This window comes from Dipodomys ordii, unplaced genomic scaffold, assembly GCF_000151885.1.
Source record: "Dipodomys ordii isolate 6190 unplaced genomic scaffold, Dord_2.0 Scaffold36, whole genome shotgun sequence".
Lineage (NCBI taxonomy): Eukaryota > Metazoa > Chordata > Mammalia > Rodentia > Heteromyidae > Dipodomys > Dipodomys ordii.
Genome location: NW_012267252.1, coordinates 1,742,973 through 1,765,613, shown reverse-complemented (window position 1 = coordinate 1,765,613; position 22,641 = coordinate 1,742,973). Strand labels below are relative to the sequence as shown.

At 48.4% G+C, this 22,641-nt stretch overlaps 3 protein-coding genes across 4 annotated transcripts in view; all 3 read right to left on the bottom strand.

Annotated features, from left to right (window-relative positions):
- Positions 1–3,877, bottom strand: part of Hoga1 (4-hydroxy-2-oxoglutarate aldolase 1) — a 19,490-nt gene extending 15,613 nt beyond the window's left edge. The window contains exon 1 of the mRNA XM_013017840.1: positions 3,321–3,877. Within this exon, the coding sequence (XP_012873294.1) occupies positions 3,321–3,531 (211 nt within the window). The 5' untranslated portion in view covers positions 3,532–3,877. The remainder of the gene's footprint in view (positions 1–3,320) is intronic.
- Positions 3,878–5,162: 1,285 nt separating this feature from the next.
- Ankrd2 (ankyrin repeat domain 2 (stretch responsive muscle)) lies at positions 5,163–13,651 on the bottom strand. Of its 2 annotated transcripts, XM_013017838.1 has the most exons (9): positions 13,262–13,651; positions 10,128–10,229; positions 9,677–9,835; positions 9,475–9,582; positions 8,532–8,630; positions 8,111–8,209; positions 6,463–6,561; positions 6,159–6,257; positions 5,163–5,366 (listed from the first exon to the last, which is right to left on the bottom strand). In XM_013017838.1, the coding sequence occupies exons 1-9, from the start codon at positions 13,346–13,348 to the stop codon at positions 5,220–5,222; spliced, it is 999 nt and encodes a 332-aa protein (XP_012873292.1). In that variant the 5' UTR covers positions 13,349–13,651; the 3' UTR covers positions 5,163–5,219. The 2 variants fall into 2 exon arrangements, with proteins under 2 accessions (XP_012873292.1, XP_012873293.1); XM_013017839.1 differs by lacking the exon at positions 6,463–6,561.
- A 1,276-nt stretch (positions 13,652–14,927) lies between these two features.
- Ubtd1 (ubiquitin domain containing 1) overlaps positions 14,928–22,641 on the bottom strand; it is a 58,102-nt gene continuing 50,388 nt past the window's right edge. Inside the window, exons 2-3 of the mRNA XM_013017659.1 lie at positions 17,351–17,578; positions 14,928–16,004 (exon numbers count right to left, since the gene is read on the bottom strand). Of these exons, the coding sequence (XP_012873113.1) occupies positions 15,619–16,004; positions 17,351–17,578 (614 nt within the window). The 3' untranslated portion in view covers positions 14,928–15,618. The remainder of the gene's footprint in view (positions 16,005–17,350; positions 17,579–22,641) is intronic.

The window sequence follows — 22,641 nt, the reverse complement described above, 5'->3', positions numbered from 1 at the left end:
GCTAGCCTTGAGCTGAAGAGCTGAGGGACAGCGCCCAGGCCCAGAGTTCAGGCCCCACGACCAGACCCAAAAAAAAAAAAAAAACAAGTAGGGGCCACCTCATCTGGCACAAGTTATCATTTTAATGTACACAAACATTTTCTTTCATGAGAAATAATGATCTACTTTCTATATATAGAAGGCATGAGACCCAAGTTTAAAGTTTTGTTTTGTTTCTAATGGGGAGGATCCCCTCCCCAGTCTGGTGAGAGGTGACTCTGTGTGTCTAATAACCTCATTTGGAAATAACAATTCAAAGTCCATCCCCTAGGAGGTTTGTGGGTGTGAGTTCAGGGCCAAAAGTCCCTCTGAAAAACCCCAGCCCTCCAGTCCCTGGTTACAATTTTTATTTGAAAAGAATGCTTTTCATTCAACTAGCACAGATTAGCAGTGCTAAAAAGAAAGTAAAAGCTACACAGTTTCAGACGGTGCCATGCAGAATAATCTGTGTTCACTGATACCTCAAGGACAGGCTCCCTTCTTTTTGGAAGGTTTTGTTTCCCACTCCCCCTCTATGGGACCTGTGAGAGTTGTCTCTTCTGCCTCGGAGTGTTGGCTGTAAAGTCTACTCCAGACTCAGGTGAGACAAACAGCAGAACTAACATATTCTGGGTATGTTATAGTTGCCAGTGTTCTGTGGTTTTGAATGTCTCTGGAGGATTATATTAAGCCTGATGGTAGGGATCTAAAGTCTCAGCTTCCATTCTCAAATGAGAAAATTGGGTTAGAGAGATTACATGATTCTTCCATCCCTGCCCTGGCCAGACCAGCAGCCTTACCCAGGACTTCTACCTCCAGACACTGGACTTCAACAGCCTCCTTCTCCTTGATGTGTGGCTAAGAGAGCCTACAAGCCAAATCCACCAAAGCTTGTGTTCAGGATTCCCTATATCTGCTGCAGGATGAGGGGGAGAGCCCAGAGAAGAGTCTGAGGTCTGTCTATAGATTCTCTGGATGGCAAGCAGACACTAATGCAGAACCCATCCTCCAGACCCCTGAACAGAGTCTTCTGTCAGAGGCTAAGGGTCATCATGCTTTGCTTCAAGGGAGCCAGGCTGAGGCCTGGCTCATGAGCAAACCCAGCACACCTCTACTTAGAGTTGCTGTGTCCACTCAAAGTGGCTGTCCACAGACCATTCATTGTGCCCTGGAAAAGTCACATCACCAGTACAAAAAGCTATGAAGGGAGCTCAGTTGGGCTACAGATCATTGTCACAAAGAAGTTTGGCTACCACACAAATAACACTGCCATTTTAAGAATTACCATCACAGAATCAAGTTTCTCGTGCACTGTTGGTGGGAATGTAAACTAGTGCAACCACTCCGGAAAGCAGTTTGAAGATTCCTCAAAAAACTAAACAAGAACTACCCTATGATACAATGACCACTCTTGATCATATACCCAGATTATTACAAGTTGGGATACACTAAAGACACTTGTACATCCATGTTCACTGCTGCACTATTCATAATAGCCTAGTTATGGAAACAGCCCAGATGTTCTACAATGGATGAGTGGATAAAGAAAATGTGGGACTGGGAATGTGGCTTAATGATAGAGTGCTTGCCTAGCATGCATGAAGCCCTGGGTTGGATTCCTCAGTACCATATAAACAGAAAAGGCTAGAACTGGTGCTGTGCTCAAGTGGTAGAGTGCTAGTCTTGAGCACAGAGAGGCTCAGGGACAGTGCCCAGGCCCAAGCCTCAGGACTGGCAAAGAAAGGAAGGAAGAAAGGAAGGAAGGAAGGAAGGAAGGAAGGAAGGAAGGAAGGAAGGAAGGAAGGAAGGAAGGAAGGAAGGAAAGAAAAATGTTGTGGTGGGGGGATGGGAAGGGATGGGAAGGGGAAAAAAGGAGGAGGCAACAATGCTTGATAAGAAATGTACTCATTACCTTGCTCATGTAATTGTAACCCCTCTGTACGGTATTTTCACAATAACAAAAGAAAGAAAGAAAATGTGGTACATATACATAATGGAATTTCATTTACCTGTTAGAAAGAATAATATACCATTTGCAGGGAAATGGATGGACCTAGAAAAAATATCTTAAATGAATTAAATCAGGCTCAGAGAGACAAATGGTGTATATTCTCTCTCATATGTGGAAGCTGGATTTAAATACAAACACACATGATAACATACGCAGGGTTTTATGCATATGCACACAGATAAACTGACTAAAGGATGGTATATGCAGGGGAGAAATCCAATAGGGTAACTCCTCTGAACAACTAACAAACTATCAAAAGAAATACCAGGAAGTAGAAATATGTTAAGGAAGTAAGGGGGGAGGAGCACACAACTGGAGGGGGGAAGGGTCAGCAATGAAATCATTATGTACATCACATAAAAACTGAATTATGTAACTTGAGGATAGGGGTGGGAAGGGGAAATGGAGGGAGAATGATGGGAGGGGTAACGTGGATCAAAATGCACTTCCTCATAACCTGACTTATGGAACTGGAACTTGCTTAATTTTTAAAAAATGATCTGGTTCCTGATCTTTGTGTGTCTGCGCATGCATCCGTGTACCAGTATTGGGGCTTGAACTCAGGACCTTAAGCTCTCCCTTAGCTTTTATGCTCAAGGTTTGCTGGTGTTCTATTACTTGAGCCACATCACCACTTCCAGCATTTTTGTTTTCTGGTTAATTGGAGATAAAAGTCTCACAGAGTTTTCTTCCCAGGCTGGATTTGAGCCCTGAGATCCTTAGATCTCAGCCTCCTAAGTAGCTAGGATTGCAGGCATGCGTCACCAGCACCAGGCTGGTCTCTGACCTTAGAAATTAGGAGACCAGGGGGCTTGGGAAGGTGGCTCAGTGGTAAAGTGCTTACCCTGCATGCATGAGGTCTGGGTTGGATTCCTCAACACCACTATAAGTAGAAAAAGCCAGAAGTGGGGCTGTGTAGAGCGCTCGCCTTGGGCTGAAGAGCTGAGGTACAGTGCCCAAGCCCTCCATATATATATAAATAAGGAGACCATGTGTAAAGGACTCAAAGGAGCCTGCAATAAGAGCTAACTCTGCGAGGAGGCTTCACACAGAAGAGAATGAGCAATGGAAGCTTAGAGGGAAAGAGCCACCCTGGCTGCACAACCACATGATCTCGTATGTGGACAAAGACACTCCCGCCCATCTTCCAGTGGGATCCCCACAGTAACCCTGGAAGCTAGAAGTCCTCTCCAGCTGGGGGAACAGAAACAGGTGTTCACTCCAAAGGGCCAAGGCTATGTACTGCCCTGCACACTGGCTCCCCACAGCCTCTGCGGAGAGGTCCACTTACCTCGGAAAGGGAAGGTGCCCAGTTTGTGCAGGTTCTCCTCCAGTTTGCCATAGTCTATCTCCGAGGTGGCAGTGAAGGGGGTGGTCAAAGCAGGATAGGTGCCGGAGATGTCCACTTTTCTCCCTACCCCTGAGGCCCAGCCCCTCACATTTCTGGACAAGCCCTTGCTCAGTCCCTGTCTCACAGAGGCCCAAACTCCTGGGCCCAGCATCTCTGCAGGAGGTTGGAGACCCAACTGTCTATGTCCCCAAGAGAGGCTGAGTTTGGACTCCTTCCTACCCTCTGTTAATGATCAATGTGTTTTGTTAAAAATTTGTAGCTCCCTGACTTGTAGGCTCTAGAGCAGGCCTGTGCTTGGCACCTCCAGGGTCAGAGGCAAGGCCTAGCCGTCCCAGGAGTCCTTCCTCCCTCTGGAGCAAAGCTGGAGAAGTATCACAATGCTCTGTCTCTCAGCAGCTGCAGAAGTGCCACAATCTTTGCTAGACAAACTGGTTCTTGGGGTCCCAACACTAAAAGGCATTTCTGATAGGACCTGGGCCTCCTGTAGTTCCCAGCCCCAACACGGGAAACACAGCAGTTGGCAGTTTCTAGGCAGTTCAGAGACTGGTGAAGCTGATTGGCTGAGCTGGCCTGCCCCTGCCCTGTGGGAGGGAGGCGCCAACACACTGGGTAACAAGCTGCTGTGAGAAGCCACACTTCACTTCCCTGCCAGGCATCACTGCCAAGATGGCCATGGGTCAGGCGTGTGCTAGCCACACACAGCTCCCTAGGACAGTTCTTGCAGAGTTCAGGGGAGCACAGGCTGGGCCTATCACAGAGCTGACTTATGCAAGGGCCAATCCTGGTGCCTTGCAGTTTGAGGAGTAAACAGAATGGAATGTCAGGGAAGAAGTAAAGAGAGATCCCCAGTAGAGAAAGGGGTTCCAGTTTCCCTCTGTTCCCAAGCCTTTCTAGGCCTCAGCCTTCTTCTTCTTCTACTGTGTGTGTGTGTGTGTGTGTGTGTGTGTGTACACGCATGCGCATGTTTGGATGCCAGTTTTGGGGCATAAATTCAAGGCCTAGGGAGTGTCCCTGAGTTGTTTTTGCTCAAGGCTACTGTTCTACCACTTGAGCCACAGTTCCACATCAGGCTTTTTGGTAGTTAATTGTAGTGTCTCATGGCCAGGTGCTGGTGGCTCAAGCCTTGATCCTAGCTACTCAGGAGGCTGAGATCTGAGGATCATGGTTCAAAACCAGCCTGGGCAGGAAAGTCTGTGAGACTCTTATTTCCAATTAACCACCAGAAAACTGGAAGTGGCACTGTGGCTCAAGTGGCAGAGCACTTGCCTTGAGCTGAAGAGCTGAGGGACAGCGCCAGGCCCAGAGTTCAAGCCCCATGACCCACACACAAAAAAAGTCTCATGGATTTTCCTAACCAGGCAGGTTTCAAACTCCTATCCTTACAGCTCAGCCTCCAGAGTACCAAGGGGTATAGACATGAGCCAATGGCACCTGGCTCTAGCTTTTATTTTATTTTTGCCGGTCGTGGGACCTGAACTCTGGGCCTGGGTGCTGTCCCTCAGCTCTTCAGCTCAAGGCTAGCACTCTACCACTTGAGCCACAGCACTACTTCCAGTTTTTTCTGTTTATGTGGTGCTGAGGAATCAAACCCAGGGCCTCCTCATGCATGCAAGGCAAGCACTCTACCACTGAGTCACCTTCCCAGCCCCTAGCTTTTATTCTTAAATATTTGGAACACAAATGAAAGACAGAATCATAAATAACAAAACCAACTTTTTATTGTGCTAATCTGTGAGTGTTTCTGGACCTCACAGAAGAGTGGTTAGGTCCCATTAGCTCTGAGGATCACTCTAGGACCATCTGGCTGCACCCAGAGGATGAAGGGGTTAGGACAGGCATTTACTGAGCTGGTACAGGCTGGGGAGTCTCTCGTCCACTCGCAGGTCCCTCAAATCCATTCTGCTCTGACTCTGGCTCAGGATGCTCCAGAGCATGCCGGGTGTCAGACTGCCACAACTGCACCAGGTCTGTGGGGGTCTTTCCTGCCTGAGGGGAACCACAAGGAGATCTATTCCTGGGTTGAAGTCTACCCAAAGGTGCCTTCAGCTATACCAATGATTCTCCACTGACGCAACTGACCAGGGGGTGAAGCCATTTTGGTGGTCATATCAGGGGTGGGGTGTGAGGTGCTACTGTTATCAAGTGGGCAAAGGTCAGAGATGCTGCTTGGACATCCTACCAGGCACAGGACAGCCCCCACCCCAACAAAGAATTCTCCAGCCTCCAGTCATAGCGCTGAGGTTGATGAACATCCACACTCTGAGAGTTCTATTGCTTTTCCTTGCATCCCTGTAGGGATTCCTATGCCCCTGTCTTGTGTGACTGCTTTGGGCCCCAAAGAAAGACTAGGGCCAAGAGACCTGGTCCTCAAAAGGAAGATTATAAGCTTCAAGGGACACTGATCCTTTCAAAACTCAAGGACTGCCAGGAACCAACACAGTGTTGTCATGGACATTGCAAGTGTTTTGGTTCTTTCAAGCCCTGCCCTCCATGACAATGGTCTCCTTGTGTCTACCTCCTTAGGATCCTTTTTGGCCTATCTTAAGGGCTTACAGGAAGCCCTCTTACTGGCCCTCCTGCTGTTTCTCCATACGTGTACTCTGGACATTGACATGGGTAGGGAGAAGTGGTAGGTTAGAATGGAAAAGGACACGTGCCTGTATTGTGCTTAAGGTCGGAGCCAATGATGGCTGAGGCAGAGGCTGCCCCAGGGCCTCCAGACCTTCCACTGTGCAAGGTTTTACTCTAGTTACTGAATCAGGGAAGGAATGAACTCACCAGGTTCTTGGTCATCATGTCAGCCCCATGCAGAAGCAGCAGCTTGATGATTTTGTAGCGGTTGAGCCTTACAGCATCGTGCAGGGCACTGTCTCCTTCCTAGAGTCAATGTAGCACTCAGCATGGCCCTTAGGGACAGTGGGTGGGGAGCTGGGTGACAGGAAGTGGGCTAGGGACCTTATTCAAAAGCTACAATTCTGTGATCCCACAAGGAAGCACCATTCACCCACTTGTGGCATCATTTGAGTTGCCCATCCACCCAGGGTGGTGGTGGCAAGCAGCAGGGAGGTAGGTGGGCGCTCACTCTGTCTTTGGCATTGATGTCCAAGCCCAGGGATAGAAAGTGCTCCACAATCTCCACATGTCCAGTACGGACGGCCACATGCAGGGGAGTGCTCAGCAGCTGCGTTGGAGGGAAGAGGAGCTGCAGTTAGAGGGGGCTGGACTATGGTGCGCTAGTGTGAAGGCTGCCCCCACGCCAGCTTAATCCCCCTCCCAAGTCCTGGGCCCTAAAATGGGAGGGAATGGCAGCATTATCCAGTGCTCTAACTGTAAAGCTTCAAACTTCCCCTGAATGCTTCCTCTGGAAGCCAGTCATGGTTTCCCTGTCATCCAGCTATGAGCAACTGTTTCCTTCTGTATCATCATCATATGACAGAGAGAAAACCTAGAAACTTGCACATACTAAGCAAGCGCTTTACCACTGAGTCCCAGTCAAACCTTCATTTTATTATTATTACCTTTAGTTATACAAAGGAGTTGCCATTCAACAAAGCACTTCTTTTTAAAATAATTATAATAGATGCTATTTATTGAGAGATGACCATGTGATGGGGATAGCAAAAGCTTTATGTTGAGTAAGTAACTAATTTGCATACACTTTCCCACTTAATCTATGCAAGAACTCTGTGAAACATTTTATACATGAGGAATAGAGGCTCAGAAGCTTAGTTAGTTATTCATAATGTATGAATGAATGAATGGATGGATCGATGGATGGATGATAGATTAATAAATGGACAAATAAGTGAAAAAAATGAGTGGATGGAGAAGTAGATAAACAGAAATATAGAAGGCTGATGGAGGACTGAATGGGTAAATAAATCCTGTACTTCTGGGGCTGGGAAGGTGGCTCAGTGGTAGAGCGCTTGCCTTGCATGCCTGAGGCCCTGGGTTCAAGTCCTCAGTACCACATAAGCAAAAAGAAAAAAGCCAGAAGTGGCGCTGTGGCTCAAGTGGTAGAGCGCTAGCCTTGAGCTGAAGAGTTGAGGGACAGTGCCCAGGCCCAGAGTTCAGGCCCCACAACCGGACCCAAAAAAAAAAAATCCTGTACTTCTGATGGGGCCTCAAGTCTCCAACATACTGTTTTTTTGTTTTGTTTTGTTTTTGGTCTGGTCGTGGGGCCAGACCTCTGGGCCTGGGCCCTGTCCCTCAACTCTTCAGCTCAAGGCTAGCGCTCTACCACTTGAGCCACAGCTCCACTTCCAGCTTTAAACTGTCTTTTTTAATAATAATTTTATTGGGACTAAAGGATTACATAAATCTCACAAATTTCACAGTATTGCAGGATAGTGATGTTTAAAGTTACAAACACAATTTAACCTTCACAAGGCAAACTGTCATTATCTTAGTCGATATTTGTGAATTCTACAAGCTTTGACAGTACAACTATTTCTTCCGTGTTGCCAACATCATGTCTTTTAGTCTTTTCCATCCTCTGTTCTTCCTGCTCTGACCTCCAGAGCAGGTCCCTTAAGGGCCTGCAGCTACTTTGCAGCTGAAAGTCTAGAAACTCTAGACTAACTCACTACTACTTTCCTGCCACCAGCGCTTACCTGAACTTTCTCCCCCCCCTCCATGTCTCTTGCCCCTCCCCTCCCCCCTCCATGTCTCTTGCCCCTCCCCGCCCCCCCAATGTCTCTTTCCCCTCCCCTGGGCATTGCTTGCCCCACCTTATCTCTCACATTGGTGTCTGCCCCTCGGCTTTGCAGGAGTTTCACGACCTCCAAATGGCCTCCACGGCAGGCCCAGTGCATGGCGGTGCAGTCCAACTAGAAGGGAAGAATGGCAGAGCTGCAGGAAAGGGAGAAAGGACTCCCAGCCCAAAGGGTAGGGGAACACCTAGCAGAAAGGTACAAGGGATGGCATAGACACTCCAGGAAGACTAATCATGGCCTATCCCATCCAAGCCAGAGTTACAGAGGACGCTCAGGAGGGAGATTGGGCTTACACAATGTCACAGAACTCATAGAGATTGAGGCCTGGTCTGAGTAGTCTATTACGTTGCAGTTGTCCAGGGTTGGCAGGGAGAGGGGTCCTATTGGTGCTGGACCCATCTCCACCCTCCCACCCAATACCTGCCCTCTCTCTCACCCGGTCTTGAAAATCCACAGTAGCCCCACTCTCCAGAAGCTTCTCCAAGATCTCCATATGGCCCTCCAGGGAGGCTCGGTGCAGGGCTGTCCTACGGAACTGTCCCCAGAGAGGATGTCAGGGCCTGGCCTCTAGATCCAGGCCTGAGGCCATCTCCCTACAAAGACAAGACCTAGGCCTTGCTGTAACTTAGTTCCGAGCCCTGAGCTGAGTCTCAGTCCTGCCAGCTCTTTCATGCTTTAGCCAGGCCAGGCCTGGAACCCCTGCCTAAGGGACTTCAACCTCCCTCCTGCCAGCCCTGCCTCTGCCCAGGCCTAGTCCCTCTGTTGGACATGTCTGTCATGCTCTCACCTCTAGGAGTGCTTGATGATAATCTGGCACACCTTCAAGATGGTACTTATATGTCATTACTGACATCTCCATGCCAGAACTACCCTAAGGGTCCAGGTGACTCCTAAGTATAGAAGACTTTGGAGGGTAGGCCAAATTCTGCTGGCCTCTATTTCCCCCAAATGCGAGCACGGGGACAGGATGAGCGGCTCCCACCCATGACCGAGTCAGGGGAAACAAACTTCTTCCCCTCTCACTACTGCTACTTTCTGCTCAGCCACAGTGCCTTCTTTCCATATGCTAGTAATCTGGCCATGGGTGGTCTCCTAGGGCTTTCAACCCTTGTTGTTTCTTTTTGTTTTTGTATTAGCACAAAGCAAAGAAAAAAAAAGGAATATGGGACATTTGTTATTCTGGAGGTGTACCCACTTGCAGAAAGATCTAAGAAAGATTTGGGTAGACTGCTGGGTAAGGAAGATAGCATCTAATCTGGACTCCATTAATGCACCCAACAAATGCGCATAGTTATGTTACAGTCTTCCTAATGGGCTGAGCCAAGATCTAAGGCGATGCTGAAAGGGAGGCCGGTACCGGCAAGCGGGATAGCCATCACCTCATCGCAGGTGTCAGCTGAACCCCCATCAGCCAGGAACTTCTCAATGAGCTTCATTTTCCCCTCTACTGCAGCTTTCAGAAATGTCTCCTCATCCACAGGGCCTGTCTGTAGCAGAAGCATCAGTCATTGTGGTGGATGCTGGTGACCCAGGGCCTCTCTCTCCCCCAGCCCACAAAGGAGTCCTCCTCAGAACACTTACTATCTCCTCAGGTTCTGGAGGAGGTTCCTGGGAGGCGGCCAGAGCTTCCCGTTTCTTCTGCTTGCGTTTTTTCCTTAGTTCAATGAGGTTCTGGATCCCACCCACATCAATGATCTCACGCCGAAGGTCCAGGGATGTCTTGCGCACACGCTCCTGGCCCTGGGTGAGGATGGCCTATCAACCCTCCCCCAAGGCATGGACTTTGCCAGCCTTGGAAGATCCCTGAACTAAGCAGAAGGCAGGGATGGGGTGGTAGGGAGTCCTCAAAACATAGGGACCCAAGGTCCAGCTTTTCTTCTAGGACAGGATTCAAGAATCTGGCACAGATTCAAGAGTTGTGACTCTGCAGAAATACAGTTTCTCTATGGGTGCTGAGTGGCGCCCCTGGGGAAAGAAAGGAAGGGCTAGGCCATGACTGTCTCTGAGCACAGACACCAGATCCTCCACTTACCTTCACCTTTTGTAAAGCAGGACTCTGCGCCCCCAGGTGTTTCTCATCCTCTAGCACCAGCAAGTCCATGGGCAGCTTCCCGCGGGTGGAACCTTGGAGTTTCTAGAGAGCGGAGAAGAGCACCTACTCCAGAACCTAGGGGCTCTCTTGCATTCACCCGAAGGAGACCATACAAGATCTCCTGTGTGGCCTCCGAGCCCATGAAAGCAGGACTCCTAAGGAGCCATCGAAAAGGTGACAATTTCCCCATCCCAGCCTTAATTCCAATCCTGCCTGAAATACTGCTTACAGAGACTGGCATGGCCCCCAACCAAGCAAGCCTGAAGCACTGGAGTGAGTTCATCCACAGAGGATCAGCTCCAGGATGCCCTACAGATACCAAAATCTGTGCATGCCCAAGATCCTTGTATCAAACAAAATTACTTGCATATACTCTATACACATCCTGTGTGTATGTGTGTGTGTATGTGTGTGTGTGTGTGTCCATCTGTATTGGGGCCTAAGCTCAGGGCCTGGGTGTGGTCCCTTAGCTTTTTCACTCAATGTTGGCAATCTTCCACTTCAGCCACAGCTATACTTGCAACTTTTTGGTGGTTAGCTGGAAATTAGTTTCATGGACTTTCCTGTCCTGCTGGTTTCAAATGGAATGCTCAGATCTGTCTCCCAAGTGGCTAGGATTACAGATGTGAGCCACCCAGTATCTGGTTCACCCACGGATTTTTTTTTTTTTTTGTCAGTTGTGAGGCTTGAACTCTGGGCCTGGGCACTGTCCCTCAGCTCTTCAGTTCAAGGCTAGTGTTCTGCCACTTAAGCCACAGCAGCATTTCCAGTTTTCTGGTGGTTTATTGGAGGTAAGAGTCTCACAGACTTTCCTGCCTGGGATGGATTTGAGCCATGATCCTCAGATTGAGCCTCCTGAGTAGCTAGGATTATAGGCATGAGCCACCAGTGCGCAGCTACCTAGGGACTTTTTGTTGTTGTTGGTCGTGGGGCTTAAACTCTGGGCCTGGGCACTGTCCCTTAGCTCTTCAACTCAAGGCAAGGTCTCTTATTACTTGAGCTACTGTGCCACTTCCAGTTTTTCTGGTGGTTTACTGGAGATAAGAGTCTCACAGACTTTCCTGCCCAGGCTGGCTTTGAACTGTGATCCCCAGATCTCAGTCCTGAGTAGCTAGTAGTACAGGCAAGAGCCACTGGCACCTGGCTCACCCATGGACTTTTAAGGTCATCTATCCATGTGGATTCTATTGCTCCTCACTTCAGATTTGTGGGCTGACATACAGTAGGCACTCAATGAGTGTTAAATTGGATGTTAGTGCATGAAACAAAACAAAACTTCCACTTGGCTTCATAGTGTTGTGCAGGTTACAAGACAGGAGAGAATGCCCAGAAGTGCTTGGCACCAAGCCAGGCACTGGGTGGGAAGTTTGGCTTGGCAACACCCTGAGTCCTCATGGTCCTGGAGCTATATTTGTTAGGTGAATGAATGGAAGAGGACTGCTGTGTCCCTTTGCTAAGGGCTCTTGTCTCCCTAATGATAGCACTCCCAGAATGACACAGCAGCATGACTCCCCTGCCTGGAACCAGCCAGTCACGTGAGGCTAGGCCCTTAAGGGAAGTGAGAAGTGGAATTCCTGGAGATCCAGTCATGGCCTGGCCAGGACTGAGCAGCCTTTGTCCAGGCTAGCTCTTTCTTGAATCTGCGTTCATCTCTTCTTCTGTGGCATTCTAATGCTTCCCTCATCTGTACCCCCTCAGTCAACCACACTTCCTCTGTCTGAATGGTTTCTTTAAGCTAAGTTCCCCTAAGGCAAGTTCCTCTAGCTTTTGCTCCTCCAACAAGTTCTTCTCCAGTCATCAGAACTATCTTTCTAAAATGGGCCAGTGGCACCACTTTCCTTCACCCTACACTTAGCGGCTCCCCGCTGCCGTTTACTTAGCTTTGTCTGGTTTGTTTTCTTTGCACCTAGTATCACACTTTCTCATTATAGCCACATTTTGAAGACCTTAACTCCTGTCATTTCTACCCCAGTTCTGGTCTGTACTTTTTTAATTTTTGGTCAGGCATGGGGCTTGAACTCTGGGTCTGGGCACTGTCCCTCAGCTCTTCAGCTCAAGGCTAGCACTCTACTACTTAAGCCACAGTGCCACTGCCAGCTTTTTGTTTATGTGTACTGAGGAATCAAACCCAGAGCCTCATGCATGCAAGGCAAGCACTCTACCACTGAGCCATCTTCCCAGCCCCACCACCTTTTTCTTAAATTTTTATTTTGGGACAGGGTCTCACTTTGTAGCCCAGGCTACTCTGCAACTATGTAGCCCAAATAGCTTTGAGCTTACAATCTTCCTGCCTCTTACCATCACTTCCTGAGTGCTGAGATTATAGGCATTAGCTACCATCCTGTCCATAGAGAGGACCTTGAAGGCCCAGATGGAATTATTCAGCCACATTTTGTGCTCCTTCACAAAGTTCACATCTCTGTTTAGCCATTTCTGCCTTCTGTCTTGTTTCTTGACACTGCAGCTAAGGCTAAAGTGAAGAGTAGGTTGGCAACAAGAAAGCAGAGTCTGAGCCTTATCAATCTTCCACACCTCTTAACATAGGGTTCTTGGCAGCGCAGACATTAGATCAAGTGTTTGAATAAAATTTACAAGCTAACAGTCTTGTCCCACTTCTTTATGGTAGAGAAAAGACAACTGTGTCCCAAAGGCTTCCCTCAGCCCACATGGAAACGTCTGTGCTTCCCTTCTCAGCATCAATTCCTCATCTTCATTCTCCTGACAGGACCAAACCCTGGGGTTCTTCATGCCCCAGCCTTCCTCAGCAGCTGGGGGAACTCACTACAGCATACTCCTGACAGTTTCAGGCAGTGCCCAGCTCTGGCCTGTACAGCTAGCCAGTGTCCTGAAACCCAAGTGGGTGGGCAGGCTCTTAGGAAACTCAGCTTGGCTCTCCACTTTTACTGCTTCTACTTGGGGTACTGAAGCATCAGCGCCCCTCCCCCAGGAGTACCCTGGAACTATCTGAACCTTTGGGGACATCTGTCCAGCCCCCCCCCATCAAGTGCTCCCTTCCTATGACAGCAGAGATGGATCAACCAACCTCTATCCCAGCCCCTATACCCTGCTCTCACCTGACTCTCCTCCTCCTGTGCCAGCCGCTGCTCAATGAGTGCTGTGGCCCTCTGCACTGCCTCAGAGCCCTCCATGGTGCTGTCCATGACTGCTTCTGCAGGCCACAGGGCAGCGAGGGGCTTTATAGACAGAACATCCACCCCACCCACTAAGCGCCTTCGCCATGAGCTCACTGGCCCAATTCTCCACCTGCCTCCCCCACCTGTCACCTTCACCTCGGGCAGCCCAGGGAGTATGGAGAGTCTGGGCCAGGGAAGTTTACCCCTCCCCCAGCCCCAGGCCTATTAGAGCCAGAGGGCATAGTGCCCCAAGAGCAGAACTGTGAAAAGGAGCCTGTCCAGTTTCTGTCCTGGTTGCTTGGGGCTGACTGGGACTTAGCCAGGGCAGCTAGACAGGACAAAATGCTTGCTGAAACTACTGGCCTTGGTGGCAGCACCACCTGCTGGATGTCTAGAAATCCTGCCTATGCAGCACCAGCCAGGCGGCATGAAAACCAGAAGCAGGAGCCAAGAAAGGCCTGTGCCCCCAGAATGCCGTGAGCAGGCATGCTTGCTATGGGGCTCTTATGCAGGCCAGTGGTGGGAGTAGGGGCAGCTGCCACCTTCTGACCGCAGTTTCTGCTGGCCTCAGCTTCTCCACAGCCACACAGCACCCTCTAATGAAGGATCACTGAATCAAGTGGGATGTCCATTAACTAAGGATGGACTTCAGCCCTCTCTTCTCCCACTAGACAGAGGACTCCCAGGGGTACTTCAAGGGAAGGATCTCAGGAAGCCAGAGCCAGAGTCAAGGCCAGCTGACAAAGAACACAAGGCAGGTGGCTCAGTGGTAGAGCGCTTGCCTTGCATGCATGAGGCCCTGGGTTCCACTCCTCAGCACCACATAAGCAGAAAAAGCCGGCAGTGGTGCTGTGGCTCAAGTGGTAGAGCGCTAGCCTTGAGCTGAAGAGCTGAGGGACAACGCCCAGGCCCAGAGTTCAGGCCTCACAACCCTCCCCCCACCCCTACCCTCCAAAAAGAAAAAGAAGGCAGAGCTGGGCTACCTTGATCAGGCAGGCAGGCTGTGATCACTGAAAATGAAAAGTACTCCCAACTCTACTTATTCAGTTCCACACCTGGCATGCACAAGCTCAAGCTCTGGGTCACCGTGACCCAGGCTTCATCTGCCAGTGGACAACAGATGCCCCGGTTCTGGGCTGCTTAGCCCTCACACAGGCAGGCCCTCAACTAAACCACTGTGTCTAGGATTCTCCTTATGGTCCCTTCACAGAGTACAAGGAACTCCTTAGTCCCCTTTTCTCTGGTTCACAAAGCTGCAACACACACACACACACACACACACACACAGACACTCAATTTGTCAGATTGTGCTTTGACATTACCTGAGCACAAGCCAGCCCTCCCCTGAAGCAAAGCAGCCCAGCAGTAAGTAAAGCCAACTTCTAACCCTCCCAGCAACAATGGAGCCCAGGACAGGGGGCAGCATCTCCACTTTAACAAAGATGAGGTGGGTTCTGAGGTTAAGTGGAGTTTCCTGAGGACCTACAAGACAGAGGAGCAGGGATTAAGGCCAAGAAGATGAGTAAGTCTGTATGCTCAGTTGTGCCCACCTTCAAACATCAGAACTCACAATTCAAATGCTAGGCAAGAGAGAAGGAGCAAAAGGCTTTATTGATAAATATTCAGATATGTCTGTACACAGGGACCTGCTGTGGGGGCCACGACCAGGCTGCACACCCTCACCACTTGGGTTTCAGCCAGGAGATGGCCCCATGCAGACCCCTGCCATAAAGCCCAGCCATTTGGCCACTTGCCTCATCTCTGCCGATTGTGCTGGGGGGCAGGGAGAGGCAGAGGCCCGCCTCAGGCTCCCCATGCCCTGGGCTTGCCCGTGTTTCCTTCCCCTGTGGGGAATGGCACTGTGCCCAGGGCAGAGTCAGGGTGGGGGCAGATGAGGGAGACAGCAGCTGCTTCCGACCCTGAGCAGAAAACTGGAGTGAGCAAAGTGGCAGCACCAGATGACAGATCTGGGCTCCAGGGCCTCCAGGCAGGCCCCCATGGCTCAAACCTGCTGTGGGGAGAGGCGGGATGGAGGGCCCTAGGCCACCTTTTTTTCTCTGACAAGGTTGGCAAGGGCTGTGTGTGGCAGCACTGGGTGCTAGACACTGGTGAACCACAGTGCGCTGAGAGGCAGGGTCCCTTCACAGCTCACACGGAGCCATATGGTGGCAGAGGTGGCCCTGAAGATAACAGCAACTGGAAGGCAGCAGCAGGGTGGGGACCTTGTGCTCCAGGCCAGGACCCTCCAGGCCTGCTGAGGCCCTCCGTGGCCTCTCTTGCCAGCAGTCCACGGCCTGTCAGTCCTGGGGTGGCGGGGGCTGGTTGATGATGACCTGGATGACGAAATCCTTCTGGATCTTGGTTTCCTGAAGCCGTGTACGGTCTGTGAGCAGCTTCCCGGAGAAGAACCATCGTTGCCAGGATGGCTCTATGCCTTCCTGGCTGTGTAGCTGCCTCTTGAGCTGCCCCACTGTGTCGGGCAGGCTGGCATTTAGCCTCACGTCCTTACCCGTGGAGAGGCGCACCTTCAGTGGGAACTCACGGCGCACAGTGGGTGTGGGTTCGGGGGGCTCCAGGCTCTCCTCCTCCGTGTGTTCCAGCAGCAGGTTCACAGGTGGTGACAGGCAGTATATGGGCAGCTGGTAGCGATTGCCCAGCTCATCATAGCATTCACAGAGGGTGCCTATGGGAACGTGAAGGCAGTAAGTGCTGACTTGGAGACCCGCTATCTCATACTGAATGCTCTTTGCCCAAAATTTGTATATTGAAACCCTAATCCCCAATGTGACTATATGTAGACGTAGAGCCTACTGGAAGTAATAAAGTTAACAAAGGGCATAAGGGTGGGACCCTAATCCATAGGATTATTATCCTTATAAGAAGAAGAGCTACCACGCTGGTCCCTGGTAGCTTACACCTATAATCCTAGCTATTCAAGAGACTGAGCTCTGAGGAGCAGGAAAGTCCATGAGACTTTTAACTCCAATGAACAATTTTTTAAAAAAAAGCCGGAAGTAGAGTTATGGCTCAAGTGGTAGAGCATTCGCTTTCAACAAAAAAGCTAAGGGACAGTGCCCAGACTTTGAGTTCAAGGCTCAGTATAGGCACCAAAAAAAAAAAAGAGAGAGAGAGACACACCAGAGAACTCTCTGTCCTTTCTCCCTCTCTCTCTTCCTGACATTTGAGATCATAACAAGGTGGCCATCTGCAAGACAGCAAAAGAATCTCATCAGGTACTAAATCAGTTTATCACCTTGATCTTGATATCCCGCCTCCTGATCTATAACAAACAAATTTCTGTTGTCTAATGCTCCACAGCCACCTCACAGTCTAAGATAGCTCTGATAGGAACACAGGACCAGTTGGGAAGAGTAGGACTGACATTCAAAAACTCTGTGAGTACATGTGCTGAGTGCTGGGATGGACCAGTTTCCTTACTAGTATAAGTCAGAACAGGTGGGAATACATCTACTGAGCCTGAAGCACCTCCTAAGTGCTCGAACTGGACTAGATAATGTTAGGTGCATCCTGCTGAATCATAACACACATCTCTCTTAAACATGGCAAAGGTTCTGAGATGACACGTGCTTTCTTTGCTCAAGGTCACAGCTGGGAAAGTTAGGAAGGGAAAAGAATCAAGTTAAGACCAGGTCTGCTTTTTGTCCCCCATAGGATACAATAATGTAAATGAAAATTCAGGAGAAGTTTTGTGTCCAGCATATAACCAAGTAGAAGACTGGGGCCTTCCTTAGCTGTTAGACCTTAAGCACCTCGAGCACCAGCTTTGCTGGTGTATTTCTGTCCTCTCATTAGGCAAGTAGGGCCTGTGTCATCTGTTTCTTTGTGCCTCCCTAGACCACGTTCAGAGTGGGCTGCTCAAATGAACAAGTAATCAGCTTCACACACACACTCTTGCCTTTATAAGCATGGAGAGAGAGAAACTCCCGGACACTGGCTAATGACTTCCCCTGTCCCTCCCCACCCCCTGCCCAGCCATGCCCACCTCTAGCTACAATAAAGCCTACTCACCATGAGGCAGGGTGATGCTGGCTCCATCCAGGATAGCCTGAGCCAGCTCATGGTCATTGGCCTCGGCAGCATAGGCAGCAGCCTTGAGGGCATCCCAGATCTCCTTGCGACCCTCGAAGGCTGGTGCTGTGTCCCAGAACTCATCCCGTTTGCTCCGCAGCTGCCCATCAGTCATGGGGTAGTCACTCTTCCACTTGAGCCGTTCCTTCTTCAGGGGTTCATTTCGTCCTGGGCAAGACAAAGGGAAAGGCTGAGTATCTCTAGAGCCATTTGGGCTGCAATCTGCCATCTTCCCAGCCCCAGGCCTGGTCTGCCTGGCATTTTACTGCCAGGAGTATGTTTATGTCTGGAATCTTTACTTAGTGACAGGGAAGACTTTGAAAACCCAACTTAGAGATATGAAAATAACTGTCAGCAAAAGATGTACAGATGATCTCTGAATTTGAAACTATCATAAGCTGAAAATATCCTAAGTTGAAAACATTCAGGCTGGGTGTTGGCTTATGTCTGTAATCCTAGTTACTTCAGAAGCTGAGAATTGGAGGATTATAGTTTAAAGCCAGCCAAGGCAGAAAAGTTCACAAGACTATTTTTCAACCAATAGTTGGCTGCAGTGGCATCCTACTTTTGTGGAAGGATGAGATCAAGAGGTCTGTGGTTCCAGGCCAGCCCTAGGCATAAAAGTCCACAAGAATCCACCTCAACATTAGAAACTGAGCATGCTGGTACATGCCTATCATTCCAGCTACAACTATAAGTGGATCACTCAGGCCATTCCTGGGTAGGAAATGAGTCCTTACCTCAAAAATAACCAGTGCCAAAAAAAAAAAAAAGGCCAGAGGCATAGCTCAGTAGTAGAGTGTCTACATAGTAATCACAAGGAGTCCAAAGCCTACTCTTGAGTCCTGAGTCAAAAACAAAAAACAAAATAGCATGAGCAATGCACCTAACCTACAGACCAGTGCAGCCTAGAAAGAGCACTCTGTAACTGTAGATTGTCATTTGTTTCCCTTCCTTTTCAAGTGGCTGACTGTGAACTACTGCTGCCTGGCATTGAATGTCATACTGCAGATTGCTAGCTATGGAAACCATCAAAATTTGAAGGGTGATTTCTAAATGTGCATTGCTTTTTAATCTTCAGAGGGGGTAAAAAATTTTTAACTCAAGGACTGTCCACAATCTTTATTATTATTGAAACTTTTTGTTTGTTATTTTTGAGATAGGGTCTCCTATGGACCAGGCTGGCCTTGAACATGATTCTCTTGTGTCTCTCCCTTCCAAGTACCAGCATTACAGGTATGAGCCACTATGATACACAGCCAGCTTTGTGTGTGTGTGTGTCTGTGTGTCCATGTATGTGTGTGGTGATGGTGCTGAATTGAACCCAGAGCCTTGTATATGCTAGGCAAGTACACTGAACTACAGCACCTAATCCAATAAAAAAAAAATCAGCCATGTGCTTATGGATCATGTTTATCATCCTAAGCTACTCAGGAGGCTGAGATCTGAAGACCACAGTTCAAAGCCAGCATGGGCAGACAAATCAGTGAAATTCATATCTCCATTTAACCAGAAAACAGCTAGATCTATAGGCATGATTCAAGTGGTAGTGCTATAAGAAATTAAGTGAGGCTGGGCGCTGGTGGCTCACACCTGTAATCCTAGCTACTCAGGAGGCTGAGATCTGAGGATCGTGGTTCAAAGCCAGCCCAGGCAGGAAAGACCGTGAGACTCCTATCTCCAATAAACCACCAGAAAACCGGAAGTGGCGCTGTAGCTCAAGCACTCGCCTTGAGCTGAAGAGCTGAGGGACAGCGCCCAGGCCCAGAGTTCAAGCCCCACGACCAACAAAAAAAAAAAAAAGAAATTAAGTGAGGGGCTGGGAAGGTGGCTCAGTGGTAGAGTGCTTGCCTTGCATGCATGAGGCCCAGGGTTTGATTCCTTGGCACCACATAAACAGAAAAAAGCTGAAGTGGCGCTGTGGCTCAAGCAGTAGAGCACTAGCCTTGAGCTGAAGAGCTGAGGGACAGCGCCCAGGCCCAGAGTTCAAGTCCACGACCGGCAAAAAAAAAAAAAAAAAAAAATTAAGTGAGAGCAAGAGACCCTGAATTCAAACCCCAGTTCTAGTACACACACAACACAAAACTTAAAAAACCATAACCAAACAATTTCTGTAGCATAGCAAAAGCATTTCTGTTAAGTGTCAACTTTCTTGTCACCTAGCTCCAAGGAGCTTCCAAGGGGGCTCCACCGTGGTCATGGCTGAGGGCAGAAGTATCTAGTCTCTCAAGGCATTGCAGCCTCAGCATCCCAAAGAAGAAGGCAGAGGAGCAAAGCACAGGCTTCCACTAGAACTCAAGGCAGAATTCACTAAGGCTGGGTGGGGCTGCTACCAGGCTGTTCCTGCCAGATGGGGCAGGAAAGGGGCCGAGAATGTATGAGAATGGCATTTGACCACCAAGAGCAGGAAATGACCTCACAAGAGTACTTCACTAATGTAGCTATTTCATTCCAGTCTTGCAATGGCCAGAGGGTTAGGTAGTATGATCGCTATTTCACAGATGAAAAGGCAGATGCAAACAGCTTAAATGACTTGCCTGAGGTTACACAGAGTGAGGACTAACACACACACACACACACACACACAAACACACACACAGAGAATCTTATGTGTCCTCTGAATTTTCAGAGTAAGGACTAACACACACACACACAGAATCTTATGTGTCCTCTGAATTCTCAGCTACCGTTATGGGCAGAAAACTCTGTAGCCAAACAATCAATTTAAAGTGTTCCCAGGTAGGCAAAAGGAAATGCAAATCCTCTTCGGAGGAAAGTGAAGTTCAACAGGGCAAGGTAGCACATGCCTGGAATTCTAACATTCAGTAGGCTGAGACAGGAAGATCTGAGTTTGAGGCCAGTATAGCTAGTAAAGTTCCCTAAGCCCGGTTTTCAAAATAATTGGGAAAAAAACCAAGGCTGGAGACATGGTTCACGTGATAACAAGTGTTAAGCGCTGGTGTCTCAAGCTTATAATCCTAGCTACTCAGGAGGCTGAAATCTGAGGATTGCAGTTCAAAACCAGCCTAGGAAGTCCCTGAGAATCTTATCTCACTCAGAAAAGGCCAGGAATTAGTGTAAGTCAACATCCAATGGAATATTGTTCTTCCATAAGAAGGAATGGAATCATGCCATCTGCAGGAAAATGGATGGGCAGGAGATCAACATGTTGAGCAAACTAAGCCACACTTAGGAGGACAAACATCTCATTTTGTCTCATGAGTTTAGATCTTAAAAAAAGTAAAATGCAGTCAGTGCACTCACCATGCACTTAACTTGTGGGGCAGGGATGGGAAAGGGAAATGGGGGAGAACAAAGGAAGGGCTGGCAGTGTCTAGAAGCATTGTACTCATAACCTGACTTATGGAATTGTAACCCTTTTATACAGCCACTTAATAACAATTAAAAAAAGAAAATTGGCAGGGGTGGGGGGTGGGGGGGCGATGAGGATGAATGTGATTGTAGAACATCATATACATATGAAAATGGCATAACGAGGATTGGAGTGTGACTCACTTAGCATAGGAGAGTGCTTACCTAGCATGCTAAAGGACCGTGTTCAATCCCAAGTATTGGAAAAAAAATCATAACTAGGCATTTTCTTTTAAGAAACTTTGCAAGTTAATTATAAATTTTGTGTAGAAGAGCAAAAATAAAGTGGGAGAACCCACACTGGTTCATCAATGCTGGTCACAAAGCTATGGTCAGCAGAGTGCTAGAACAGGTCAGAACAATGGGTCAACAGAACAGAATAGAGACCCTAGAAATAGACCTGTGCATACAAACTTGCTGCAAGTGAGACAGAACACTACTAATGGGATGGTAGGGCTAGAAGATGAGATATTTGGCAAGTAGTGTTGGTGCTACATATTTTTCAAATAGAAAAACAGGAAATGGAATCCCTACTTCACCTCTGCTACAAAAATCAAACCAGGTCAAATATATTAAGTGTAAAAAGAAAGGAGGCAATGAAGAAACAGGATCACAATTCTAAGAATATTTTGGAGAGTGAACTTCTCCCTTCCACCCAACCAGCAACTCAACTAGCTTTTCCAACTGGCATGAGCATAATATGCATGGGCAGCAGGCAGAGTTTAGGTGAGATAAACAGCAGGGGCCCAGCCAGCTCCTTCTTGCACCTCTAATCCAGCAGAGGGCATCAGCAGCACTTGTGGGACTATGTTGGTTCCCTCCATCAGTGGGTCTTAAAAGCAGCCTAAACTCCCGGCCCAAATGGAGGAATGTCTAGGAGGCATGCCCAAATATCTGAGCCCTACATACTGATATTCTTGGGAAAAAACATAGACAAAAACAAAAGGAAGCTTTTCATTTAAGCACAAGCAAATCAGAAATGTAATTTCGGTGACTTAAATATATTTTATAGTTGGTTGGGAAAAAATAGGCAATGGAAAGGATGTAAGCATTCATATACTGCACATACTGGTGCAAGCCTTATGAAGGAAATCTAGTATGGTATCCCACCCACAACTGGTTTTGTGTGTGTGTGTGTGTGTGAGAGAGAGAGAGAGACAGAGAGAGAGAGAGAGAGAAAGAGAGACAGACAGAGAGAGAGAGAGAGAGAGGTGCATAAAAATATGAAAAGCAGCCAGGCACCGGTGGCTCACACCTGTAATCCTAGCTACTCAAGAGGCTGAGATCTTAGGATCATGGTTCAAAGCCAGCCTGGTCAGGAAACTTCATGAGACTCTTATTTTTAATTAACCACCAGAAAACCAGAAGTGGCGCTGTGGCTCAAGTGGTAGAGCCCTTGCCTTGAGCTGAAGAGCTGAGGAACAGTACCCAGGCCCAGAGTTCAAGCCCTATGACCAACCAAAAAAAAAAAAAGTGAAAAGAGAAGCATGCTGATTAAAATATAATATATGCACATGCAAGACACAGTGGTGAAACCCTCTGGTACAATTCATATACATTTAAAAAAATAAATGGCAGGAGAGTAAAACAGGCTCTGTGGAGGGAACAGGTATCAGTGAAAGGGGGGAGGTGAATGGAGAGGGTGAAAGATGGTGAATATGGTAGAAATACTTTGTATGTATAAAAGAAAATAGAGCAATAAAACCTGATAGAATTGTTTTAAGAAGGGGTAAAGGGGCAAGGGAAAAGGATGAAGGGGGTAAGGTTGATCCAATACAGTATATACATGTACAAAAATTGTAACAATGATATCCTCCTTGTACAACTAATGTATGCTAATTTTTTTTTTTGGGTCTGGT

Coding starts and splice junctions, on each gene's coding strand:
- Ankrd2 (XM_013017838.1), bottom strand. CDS start 13,348: ATGGACAGCACCATGGAGGGCTCTGAGGCAGTGCAGAGGGCCACAGCA. Junction 9,836..10,127: donor CTGCTTTACAAAAGGTGAAG/GTAAGTGGAGGA, acceptor ATCCTCACCCAG/GGCCAGGAGCGTGTGCGCAA. Junction 8,210..8,531: donor CTGTGGATTTTCAAGACCGG/GTGAGAGAGAGG, acceptor CTTCCCTTCTAG/TTGGACTGCACCGCCATGCA.